The sequence below is a fragment of the Telopea speciosissima genome, chromosome 1 (assembly GCF_018873765.1).
Source record: "Telopea speciosissima isolate NSW1024214 ecotype Mountain lineage chromosome 1, Tspe_v1, whole genome shotgun sequence".
NCBI lineage: Eukaryota > Viridiplantae > Streptophyta > Magnoliopsida > Proteales > Proteaceae > Telopea > Telopea speciosissima.
This window is the reverse complement of record NC_057916.1, coordinates 82,910,725-82,922,731: the sequence shown is the minus strand read 5'-3', so window position 1 is coordinate 82,922,731 and position 12,007 is coordinate 82,910,725. Positions and strand designations below refer to the sequence as shown.

The following is a 12,007-nucleotide window of genomic DNA, read 5'->3' as shown; positions in this document are numbered from 1 at the left end:
TTCTTTTTTTTTTTTTTTTCTCATATTTGACTAATCTCACCAGCCTTACATACACCCACATGAATCGAAACGCTACCACTACCAACACCGCTCTCGGAAGCCAAAATCCTGCAACAGCTCCTTCTCGGAGACTGCCCATCACAACACAAACACACAATCAGACAAGTTTTAGACTTTTAAGTGCTCTACATATCACATCCCCCAATTAATATAAACAATGAATCACCACAGCCAACTCTTTAAAAGTCTTAACAGAGATATACATTCCAATTATAAAATTAAACTTAGGAACAAGACTAGTATGGTCTTGTGGACTTTGGGCAGAAGAACGCTTCCACTACCACCAATGAGGGAGTGGGTGCCCACACACACACACACACACACACACACACACACACATTGTCAAAATAAGAAAGAAACATAACATGGCGATGGTGGGGCACCATTTCAGCGCCCAGTCCACACCGGTCCAGATCCTCACTCCCCCCCCACTACCACCCAAGTGTCAAATGCCCACTTTCCCCCGTCCCAAGTCCCAACCCAAACCCAACCCAGACACTCTCATTGGAGGCACGTCGTACTTGGACCATGATGGGACCCACCCACGACCCAAGATCCACCCCAGAGAGCATAATGACCATTCATTTCAATGCAATCTTTTACAACCTACCTACCCTCTTTTTACTGTTGGGCATTAACCAGTTGAACCGGATAAATCTGTGCGGGCTAGCATTCCACATTTCCACACCCCTTAATCAGTGCAAGGGAAAGAGACAAGATTAAGTGGGCACCAAACCCATGAACCACCCCTTCAAGAACAGTGAACCGCTCACCGTCCAGAGTCCTTAGTCCTTGGTCTTTGCCATCAATGTTCAACCACTATTCTACTTACTACCACTCTTCCAACAATAATGATGAGGAGGCAAAAACCAAAAAGGCAATAATATTTAATTACCTTATCCCAGAGGTGCGGGTCAGGTCTCTTGTAAACCACAATTCTATCGACTTTCGAAGGATTCGGCATCTTCCACTTGCAATCGGGGTGAGGGACCCTGTGCCGCACGTATTCCGTCACCGTCCGCTGCGTGTCGGTATCAAATCTTGAGTTGTTGGAGAGATAGAAAACGAAGGGTTTCTGGCATGGGTTGCGGCTGACGGGTCGGGTGTTGAAGGCGTAAGCAGTGTAGTCCGCCCTGCGGTACCAGTTGAGAAATGTTCTTGACGGCATCTCCATTTCCCTCGGAGAAAAAACTCCCCTGAATATCTGAACGGCGAATCCCCACGACACCGACACTGTCCACGTCTTCTCCTTGTCGTAACAGATAGATTGCTGCATCAGCCCAGCCGAGTCCAGCTTCATGGGCTCCATCAGACGCTGCAACGCCTGCACCCGTGTCACATTCGGGAAAATGGGCTCCACCACATCCAGATGGTGCACCGACACCAATGGCGCCACTGGATGCGCTGCCAACAACCCGAACAGGTTTCCATACACATCGTACTGCCATTATAACATCAATTTCATCAGTCAATAAAAAAAGGAAGAACAGTTTTAACATTTTGACCATACTAAAGAAAATAGTGGGTCCCCCCTACCCCAAGACCCGACACGATTATGGCACGTGTGAGTTAAAATCAATCTCAAGCGATCCGCTTTCGTGACCAGCCAGTAGTCACAGGTAAGTCGGTTTCCTACAGTTGTACCGTGACGACCAGTGTTTGGTTTTTCAGATTTCAAAAAGTAGAGAGTCGGGCAGTGGGGCCAGTACAGAACGTGAACAGCTTTATAATTCATTAAGCACGGACATATACATTGGGGACCAGTGAGGCCCCAACTCATTGGATACGGACATCTTCGGGCCAAATGAGGCCATCCCAGCTACAGACTACAGTCTTGGAGTGTGATAGCTAGCAAAAGAAACCCTCTCGGATAGACCTCAGATATGGTCCATGAGAATTAGGACCATCTATAATCGCCATCGTAGGACAAAGGGCTTATGGGTTAAAAACTGAGAAAGTTTTTTTTTTTTTTTTTGATAAAAGTGAGAAAGTTCTGTGTTCATCGTCAATTTACACAAGAGAGGAACTGATTAATGATAACGATGATGAATTAACTAAAGTTAATGGAAGTTCTTTGAAATTAATGGAAGCGGAAAAGTCGGATTAATTATATTAAATATAATTATGACTAGCCTTAAGCCATATCGCCCGAAACATGGCGACATTTGAGGAGGAGGAGGAGGAGGAACACATCAACAGTGACTGTCCGCCTGCACTGGCGGAGCCGCCGGAGAAGAAACAGCATCCAAACAGACGAACATATCACAGCATCTCAAATTAACCTTAAAAAGGTTAGGGAAAGAGCGAAGAGTAACGGAAAAATCAAGATAAACTTTTTTTTCCCCTTAAAAGAAATTAAAAGAAGCACAAACCTGATGAAATCCGAGCTCCTTGGTCAGGGGAACGCCGAGCTCGGCCATGCAAGCTTGCATCCGATCATCGGAACCGTACAATCCTGGGTATCTTTGAATACATCTGTCTTGCATTCCCTCCAGAGCCTTCGCTAATGGGTAACTAATGGCAAACCCTCCACCGCCGTAAGCCATGCCATATGAGAAGTAGATGTTTTGCAGATGGCTCTCTGACAAGCTCCCAATGTAATAGAATTGATTGTGGTCGTATTTCGATAAAACCCTAACCAGATTCTCTGCGATAAAAACCGTATCATCATCTCCCATCACGAACCACTTCACGTCCTCCATTCCCAATCTCACCGTCTCCGACACGATCCGCGAGATCCTAATCGCCGAGCGGTGACCCTGCCGATTTTTATAAGTGAACCGCGACGTATCGCCTGAGATCTTCAGAGGCGGGAGCGCTTCGTCCTGCTGCGTCTTTACAGGCTTATCCAACCACACAATCCCCCTCATTTCGTTTGGTTTCCACCAGAGCTTGATGTAGTTCTTCCTCTGTTCCCACAGCCTCGCCGAAGCTGCAATGCCAAAGACAATGTCCTGTAGCCCCAATTTTTGGGAGATTTTGGGGTTCTCGGCGTGGCCGACAGATTGAACCGTCCTATTCTGATTCGACTCTGCAGTGGAAGCTCTAAGGTTGGACACTCGAGATGAAGTGGATAGAAGGTGGAGAGGACCCAAAGAATCTTCGTTACAGTTGCATGAACTGGAGACGAGTTTCAATGTGTAAACGACGTAGGTAAGAGAAATGAAAATGATGAGCCAGACCATGAGCTTCGAGAGAGTCCGGGAAGGACCGGAGGAAACGGAAATGGGGTTACCAGAGTTGCTCCTCATCTGATCCCAGAGTAGCTTCTCTGAATCCTTAGGTGTTCCCTTCATGGTCTAGGGTTTGTGGGGTTTTCTGGGTTTCAGTTGCCCCAAAATAAAACCCCGAAAACGATTGAAAGCAACAAAAGGAATAAGTAAAAAAACCAAAAGCTTCACCTACAGAAGAAAATAATTAAGACAGTAGAACAAAATGCTTTGATCAAACGATTCCACTAATCACAGAAAACTCCATACTCAGATCTGTGTCACTCCTCAGTGGAGTTATTTCAAAGAAAATCGGAAAAGAGAATGTGAAAAACCCGGAAGGGTTTCAGAGAAGAGAGACGCCGACATGCACTGCGGACAAGTTTCGCAACCTCTCGGTCTGGGGCCGCCCTTCCCTTTCTGCTTAATGGCTATTGCAGAAACTTGTGAGAATTGAGAACCTTGAAAAGCACAACCCATTCAAGATGCACCGATTTGATAATTTCAAGGAATGTAAAAATTTTGCTATTGACCATTTCGTTTCCCTGAAATTTCCCATTCCTTTTATCTGATGTTATTATTTTCAAATTACGGAAATAGCCAAACCCCAAAGGAGCAGTATAAGAGAAAAATCCAGAAAATCGTCACCACTGATTACGGTTTTTCCTTTTTCTTTTTCATTTTTTTCCTGCCTATGATTACGTGTTTTGGTTGGGTAAGATCATGATTTTGGCTCTCTATTTTTGGAACTTAAATAGTAGAACTAATGTATAACGAGAACAAATTGCAGTCAAAATAGAAACTCCGAACTCCGGTTTCCAGTCTCCACTCTCCACTGGTACTAATTGTGGGTCCCGTAAAATGATGTCGGAGCCTATGCATGCGTGCCACGTTAGCGAACAAACATCTGGTTGTCGTAGCTGTCGGTCACACACTCATACGCTGTGTAAATCAAATTAACGAAACTCCTCTCTTTTCTTTTAGCGAACAAACATCTGGTTGTCGTAGCTGTCGGTCACACACTCATACGCTGTGTAAATCAAATTAACGAAACTCCGCTGATCCTCTCTTTGTCTTTGATTTTTCTGGTAGGCGGAGACGCGGAACTCCTCTCAAATTGAATATGAAAGAATACATTTATATTTTCCAAGCGAAAATTATCCACGTGGCAGTGTGGATGGGTTGGTATTAACATTACCATGTGGCAGAGCGGTGTCAATCTTTGGGTTTGATCTTAAGATGAACCAGTTTTGGTTTTAATTCGATTTGGCTTTTTACTGGTCCATTATTGGGTTGTCACTGTTTTGGTTTTTCTTCTGCATCCGGATTCTATACTGCACGTTGCCCCAACTGTGTTGTGCCTCCACCTAGACAAGGCGCTCGGGCAAGAGTAAAGCGATCATTGTGCATGGTCCTATGTCTACGTAGCAGGGCCGTTGGGAGCAGCCCGTACAGTAGAGGGATCCAATCCTTTTCTTATATGTGAAAGTATATATCATCACTTACATCACCTTGATAACAATGAGTTCATGCTAATCGAGCTAGTTGGTGGGTAATGTAAACAACATGTCTAGGGTTTTTTAAAGATACAAACATCATCAAACTTACATAATGTAATATTTCTATAATAGAATTTTTTCACTTTCATCCAAAAAAAAAAAAAAAAAGTATTTCATGCTCGATAGTAGAAGCTATGTGAATAGAAGAGAGCTAATTAAGGCTCTCTCTATCAGTTCAGCAAAATCATAAGAGGACAGAGAAATCATTTCATGCGAGAGGATAAAGAAAGAAGGAAGGGATTTTGTGAAGAGGAAACATTCTCCCTTCATTTAAATCATTAAAAGTAAGTGGAACATATTTTCTTTATGAGCAAGAGATGAAAGATCTCTATTTGGTCACATGATTTCTACACAAGCATCTAAAACAATGGGGGGAGCACATTTGGGTGTCTACCCAGGCATCATTTCATGGTGCCTTGTGAGAGGGCATAGGAAACACCACCAAATAAAGATCTTTTTCCCTTTTTTTAATAATATATTTCGATTTTATTGGTTTTTTTTTTTTTTTGGTCAATCGATCAATTGAATTGGTCTGGTTCGATTTTTACTAGTTTCACCAAAGTCCAAATCAAAACCAAACTATTAAAGAAAAGGGGTTCGGTTTAATTTGATTTTTAATCGGTTTCAATTGATCCAACTTGTTCGCATTGTAAGTTAACACTCTTACCATGTAGGTCCTATTGACAAAATAATTTTTCCATACCATGATTGATGGAACAAGGTAAGATTTTCTCCAACATTGGTGGCATGTGAAGGCATGGTAATCCCTCTACCATTTTTTTATCACCAAATTAGATTATACTAATAGTGGTCTGTGATTTGAGCTTGAGATCCTTTCCTTACATGAGTTGAGTCCCAATCAACTCAAAGATTAAAAATTGTCCTCAACAACAACAACAACAACTGTATTTCTCTCTGTTCTTATAAATGTCAAATGTAGGAGAAACAATAAGATACTGATTGACCACCACATCTTACTCCTTTCCTTGAGAGTTGTACCGTTAAATTTTGATGAAAAAAGTTCTTTTGGTATTAGGTGGAAACCTTTTTAGTGGGAGGGCCACGCAATGAATTGACCAGCCAATCATCTTGAAATGTGTCACTTGAGGAATGGGGCTATTGTTGGGCCTTCCTGATCTGGAGTGGAGCCAACTAACTCATTTCCCTATTTCCTCTACCATTCTTACCAACTAGACTATATGGAGTTATGGACTAGATCCACTCATTTTTGGCTCAAATTACCAATTCCAATATGGAGGACACAATGGTGGTTTTGGCCTTATGTGGGTAAAGCAGGAAGTAAAGAAGCAAAAGAGATTATGACATCAGCATGTCAAAGTTTTTTTACTTTACATGTTCTATTCTTTCTTCTTCTTTTTGGGGAGGTTGGTGAGCATATATAGTGAAAATAGAAAACTCAATGATTGATCAAGTTACCTCAAGTTATTTTTTTTTATTTTTTTTTTGTATGGAGGGTGGGGGGGGGGGGGTGTGGGGAAGATTGGCCCAATGTTAGTTTAATTTTAAACTTGCATGTAGGTCGGCATCCTCATCAGACTCAGATTGTTGTAGCATCACACCCTGTAACTATACAAGTGCAGAGAATATTTACGTATGTGAACAACTCATAGTCGTTTAGATGGAATCTATTTTGTGGGAATGTTCCATTTGAACGGTTGTGATTGTCGTTCACGTACATGAACATTCACTTCCTTGTAAACTAGTAAATATATCCCCATATTTTTAATATTTTCCCATAATACCTCTCCTCCAAGGCATGAAACTGCACATTGTCCGTGTAGAAAAATGTCTTTCTTTTTTTGTTATTATTATTAAATAATTCAATTTAAAAACTTAAGCTATATTAGGTAGAAATTGGTCTTAACTACAATGAGATTATTCCCAATATTACACTTCGTGCGTTGCTCCTCTATTCTGATCTCAAATAAAGTGTTCAATCTAAAAACTTAAACTATTAGTTACAGAAACCCAATTGGTATATGAAATCATCCAAAATCCCACAATTAGCTGAAATATTATTATTCCCAACACGCCTCCATCACTCTTTGAATCAAGTAGAGACAAGAAATTTTTGAGAGTGCCTTGGAATTTTTATAAGAAAAAATCAAAGCCTTTGGGCTAAAAAATCCTTATAAGAGAAATGGGATCCCTTTTAAATGGACCCCAACTAAGAGATAGATGATCAGCCCAAGACAATTAGATCAGATATAGTTGGTGACTCATGAGTCAATAAATCCATGTCATAATCACTAAAGTTGAATGTGTTACCTTTTAAAAGGTCTATCTCAAAATTCCTTATCAGATATTTACATACATATGGTTAGAATAGCTTACTATGCCCATGCAGGTACTGATTTAATGGAAATCAAAAGCTTCGTAAATAGAGGGTGGGTTTTGGTATTTTAAGGGGAGTTTTATCTCCATTGAAGGGTTTCAAGAACGACCGTGCACCATGTACGATCATACATGAAACTTTTTACCTTTTCTTATTATGAAAATTTATTACAGGTTTACTGTCGTCAGTAATATATATTGAAATCCACATGATGCAAGTCCAAGGGTAAAATACATTTTGCAACTCCATACTTTATTAAATCAGCTTTTAAGTTTTAAGAAGAATACTAAAAAAAAAAAAAAAGGGAAAAAGATATCTACTCGGTGGTGTTTCCTACGCCCTCTCATAGGGTAGCGTGAAATGACATCTCTGCCCCCTGGGTAGATACTCAAGCATGCTCCCCATTGGCCCAAACTCTTGTGTGCAGATCCTGCGACCAAGTAGAGATCTCTTGCCTTGTTACACCCCCCCCCCCCAAAAAAAAAAAAAGAGAAGAAAAAGGAGATCTCTTGCCCCCAAAAAAAAAAAATTTCTTATTCTAATTTTGTAACCTTAATTTTTTGCTACTTATTTTCTTCCCAAAATTATTTGATATAGTATTTAATGTAGGGGTTAAAAAGGGTTTTCAAAAAATTAAAAATCATTTAATGTTGTTCCTATGTGAAATGACATATTTACCTTCATTAAATATATTAAAAAAAATATTATATTAAATGCTTTGAGAATAAAGCAAAAGGCAATTAAACGAAGGTGTCAACTTCCAAAGAACACGGATCGTGTCCTTATACAAGTACCGTCCAAGGCCCTCGAGTGCACGATCCAATCTTAGTTCCAAATACACCAATAGATGTGTCATTAAGACACTCCCAACAAAAAAAACAATTTGGACCCTCTACTGCCGAGCTGCCCGGTAGGACCATGCTGCCTAGCTGCCCGCGCAAGGTCCGCCTTACCCTTGCCCAAATGCCTTGCCTAAGTGGGGGTAAGGTGGTCATTGCACGCAACACTGTGTCTGGACAGCACGGTCCTGCCGGGCAGCTCGGCAGTAGAGGATCTGGATCCACAAAACAAATAAAGAGAAAATCGACTGTTTACTAAGCATAAATGGATCGTGGTTGATCTCCACAAAAAATAAAAATAAAAACTTAAATCTACTAAAATATTTAACCAATTGATATTCATTAGGGTTAAGGAAGTTCAATGAAACTTTTATAAATGTTTCTTTTTAACAACTTCTTAAATTAACAAAATTACAAAAAAAACTATAAAGAATGGGTTACACGTTGAAAATAAGCATAGTTTTAAAATTTAACACGAAAAGGTAAGAGTTGAAGTATCATTATGTCAACAATCCTCATGACAATGGAAACACATTCTAAAGTTTACCTATATAAAAAATGAGAAAAGTTTGGAAGATTTTTTTGTTAAAAACATCAAATCTCCTTAAAGATCATCAAACAAGGTTTGTTTCACTACAAGAGTGATGGAATACCACTATAATTACTGGCTTACTGCAATTGCTTAAGAGCAATTACAATGATTATATCATATTAGATCTTCTCCTAAATCAAAATTAGCACAATTCATTTAAGACCAAACCGATTCTTATATGATTAATTTAAAAACTGTCTGGTGGATTCTTATATGATTTGTTTTTTCTGTCTTGTGGATTCTTTTTATCAGTTTATGATTTTTTTATATGTCCAGTGGATTTGATAAGAGAGTCAAATAAAAATTAACAAGATTTATTCCACGTTTAGGTCTAATGGGAATTCTAACGTTTTTGTCCTTTTTTATAATGAGACTATGAGAGTTGGATACAAATTAAAGTATTAAACATAATAAGGAGTAGCCCCACGTCGTCAACACACATGGGTTTCTTTTGAGCTCAAAAAACCCTAGTCTCACTCATTATAAATTTCAAGTAATCTCAATTCCCCCCCCCCCATTGGTTCTATTAATAAAAGAGAAAATTTGTCATTGATGAAACTAATTCTCATGTCAAGTGGTCGAAAACCATTCTTACCCATTAGGGAAAACGAAAGCTGTTTGGTCACCAAACCCCTGTTTTGGTGTGGGGCCAATGGAAACATGCACACATGCATTCAACAGGGGGTTGGGGTGGTCATTTCACCCTCTTTGTATTTGGCCGCATGAGCCACACAAGCTAACAGCAATCTACCACCCAATTCATTGTTATCCTTATTTTCCAAATAAAGAAGGGTTTCACTAGGATCATGAGACTCTTAGTCTCATGATGGATCATTATAACTCTTAACACCAACTTATTTTGGGACATCATCACTATGGATAAATAGGGAGGCAAAGAAAAATTTTCAGATAGCTAATTGGTAGTTGTAATGGTTATTTTGCTATATTCTCTTAATGTTTGAAGGGAAAACTACTTTAATTTTTTGGTAAACAATTCAAAGGGAAAACTACACTATACTCTCTCTTGTGCCATGTGAAAACCTCTTTTTATTAGAATATTGATAGTTGTGAAACCCTTCTTCATGGATTAGCCATATGTCAAATTTCACCTTTCATCTCTATTTCTGATCCATCAAGACTTTTATTCTTATACGGTTAGGAGTGAGATTCAAAGGAACCATTTTTTGTTTTTGTGTATCCCATCTAATTGTTCAGTGAGACTTTAACTACTACAAGAGATTTTTAAGTATAATTACAAAGGAGGGTGGGAGAGGGGAGAGGGGGGAGGGGGGAGAGAGATGTGAAACAGGAGAGTCGATCCCGTGAACTCCTAAGGACATGCACTCTATTGACCACCAACCAAGTGAACAAGCAGTTGGTAAAGTTCAATTTCCATATAGGTACTTTTCCTTTTTATCTCTCATATCCATTTACTTTTTAGATACTTTTGATACTCTTTTGATTCATATCCCAATTTTCCAATAAATGCCAAACCAAAAGGAAGAGCTCCATTTTGTTGATAAACTCTTTTTAACATGAAAAAACAACAAAAAAAGGAGAATTGATCTTCCATCCAAAAGAGCCCAAGATCAATGGTTTCAGGTAAAAGCCCAAAAGGCTCAAAGTTATTCATTCCACCATTTTTGTCTCCAATTCCTTCTGCTTTCAATTGGTAACTTCTCTATATGCAAGGGGAAGGGTTCTCTGAAACTAAAGTATTTCCTACACCTTTTCACAAGCTGATTAGTCATTTTTTAGGAGAGAGAATAAAACAATTAAAAAATCATGTGAGATGACATAGAAAACACCTTAGACTCAGAGAACCTTTTCCGGTTTTCTCTATATAAACTAGAGGTCTTAAAGCCTAATCTGATTGAAATCCAAATAAATCATCCCGATTGTTTATTGGTCCAGGTTTGGTTTGGGTTATTAAAGAACCAGTTGAAAATCAGACTGGATCAGGCAGACTGAAAAACTACGTTGAACGTGGAAAACTGAACCAAAAATGATATGAAAGCCATAAAAGCAGGGTTTTTCCCATAATTATGTATATATAGTTATATACATGATAAGCTGAACCAATATCAACTTGATAAGAGAAAACCAAAATAAACCAAACCCAAACTTGGACCAAAGTTTGGATTAGGATTCACTTATTCTAACATTGAAACTAATTCAGCTCGATTGAAAAAGGACCAAATCCACAAATTGACACCCTTATACGGAGTCATCATTAAGTATTGGTGCAACAATAAGGTTGCTCCATTGGGACAAAGTGGTCACAGGTTCGATTCTAGAAATAACCTTTTTGTGAAAAGCAAGGGTAAGGTTACGTACATTATGACCCTCCCTAGACCTTGTAGTGGCGGGAGCCTCGTACACTGGGTATGTTCTTTTTTATACACGAGAAAATTTTCTTTATATATAAAAGATGATTGACGAAGTGATATGAATACAATTATTTTGAGACTTTTTTTAACTAGTTTTACTTCACCGATGATCAAATGAGAATCCATTGACGAGGGCCTTGGATGACTTGGAAAGGGTGTATCAAAGAATAGTGGGGGTATTATTGACTTAATATCATAGATGTGAAGTATTACTAACTATTACTTATTAATTTTACCAACAAAATAAAAAAAACTATTACTTAGGGGAAAATAACGCTAATCGGTGTTGTGTGTCAGTGTGTGGGCGTGTACATGCATCTAGAGTCCAGACACAATCCAATGTGAAAAGACCGCTGCACCCCTAGACCTTTCCACCTTTGCAGGGGATGTGGCGGTCTTTTCGTGCTGGGCTGTGTCTGGGCGCAGGTACATACCCACACGCAGCACCCCGTAGTGTTCTTCTAAAAACTATTACTTATTAGTTAGGAGGCATGATTGGCACCCCAATCCCTCTCAAGTCTAGAATCGATTCGTTTATAACTATGAAGCCAAAATTCTTTAAGATGGATCCCGTCATTCAAAGCGTGTTTCTATCTCTGCAAGATTCCATTTAGCTCAGCCTCCAATTTATCCGTTGAACATGAAAATCCTGCAGATTTTAAAACACAAATAGAACCCCATTTCCCCCTTTTTGTATGATGTACTGACTTTCCTTAATCTTTAATCTTTATATATTTTAACTCTCTGATAAAATAAAAAAAAATAACGCTGTTAAACCAGTCTCAAAATATGAGCAGTGTTCGTGGAATCCTCTACAAAATTCGATCATGAGTCATCCTTACTCAAGGGGAAAGGTATGCTCGAACTTGAATAGTTGAACAGTTGAAGCCTTGAAGGGGTCCAAGACTCTAAGGCCTCCTGAGTCCAGAGTTTGGGCTTCAATTCGCTTCTCTCCAACCGGGTACTACTTGTATTTTCTCATGTGGTTTAATGTTTTGGAGT

At 39.3% G+C, this 12,007-nt stretch overlaps 1 protein-coding gene across 1 annotated transcript; it reads right to left on the bottom strand.

Annotated features, from left to right (window-relative positions):
* On the bottom strand, window positions 1-3,807 carry LOC122642701. Its single transcript, XM_043836260.1, has 3 exons — window positions 2,433-3,807; window positions 956-1,501; window positions 1-131 (listed from the first exon to the last, which is right to left on the bottom strand). Exons 1-3 carry the CDS (start codon window positions 3,354-3,356, stop codon window positions 21-23), a joined length of 1,581 nt encoding a protein of 526 aa, XP_043692195.1. The 5' UTR covers window positions 3,357-3,807; the 3' UTR covers window positions 1-20.
* Between the last annotated feature and the right edge of the window lie 8,200 nt (window positions 3,808-12,007).

Excerpts from the sequence above, each read along its gene's own strand:
- LOC122642701 (XM_043836260.1), bottom strand. The coding sequence starts at position 3,356 with ATGAAGGGAACACCTAAGGATTCAGAGAAGCTACTCTGGGATCAGATG. Across the intron at positions 1,502-2,432 it reads AGGAGCTCGGATTTCATCAG|TACGATGTGTATGGAAACCT; the intron begins GTTTGTGCTTCT and ends TTATAATGGCAG. Across the intron at positions 132-955 it reads ACCCGCACCTCTGGGATAAG|TCTCCGAGAAGGAGCTGTTG; the intron begins GTAATTAAATAT and ends TGTGATGGGCAG.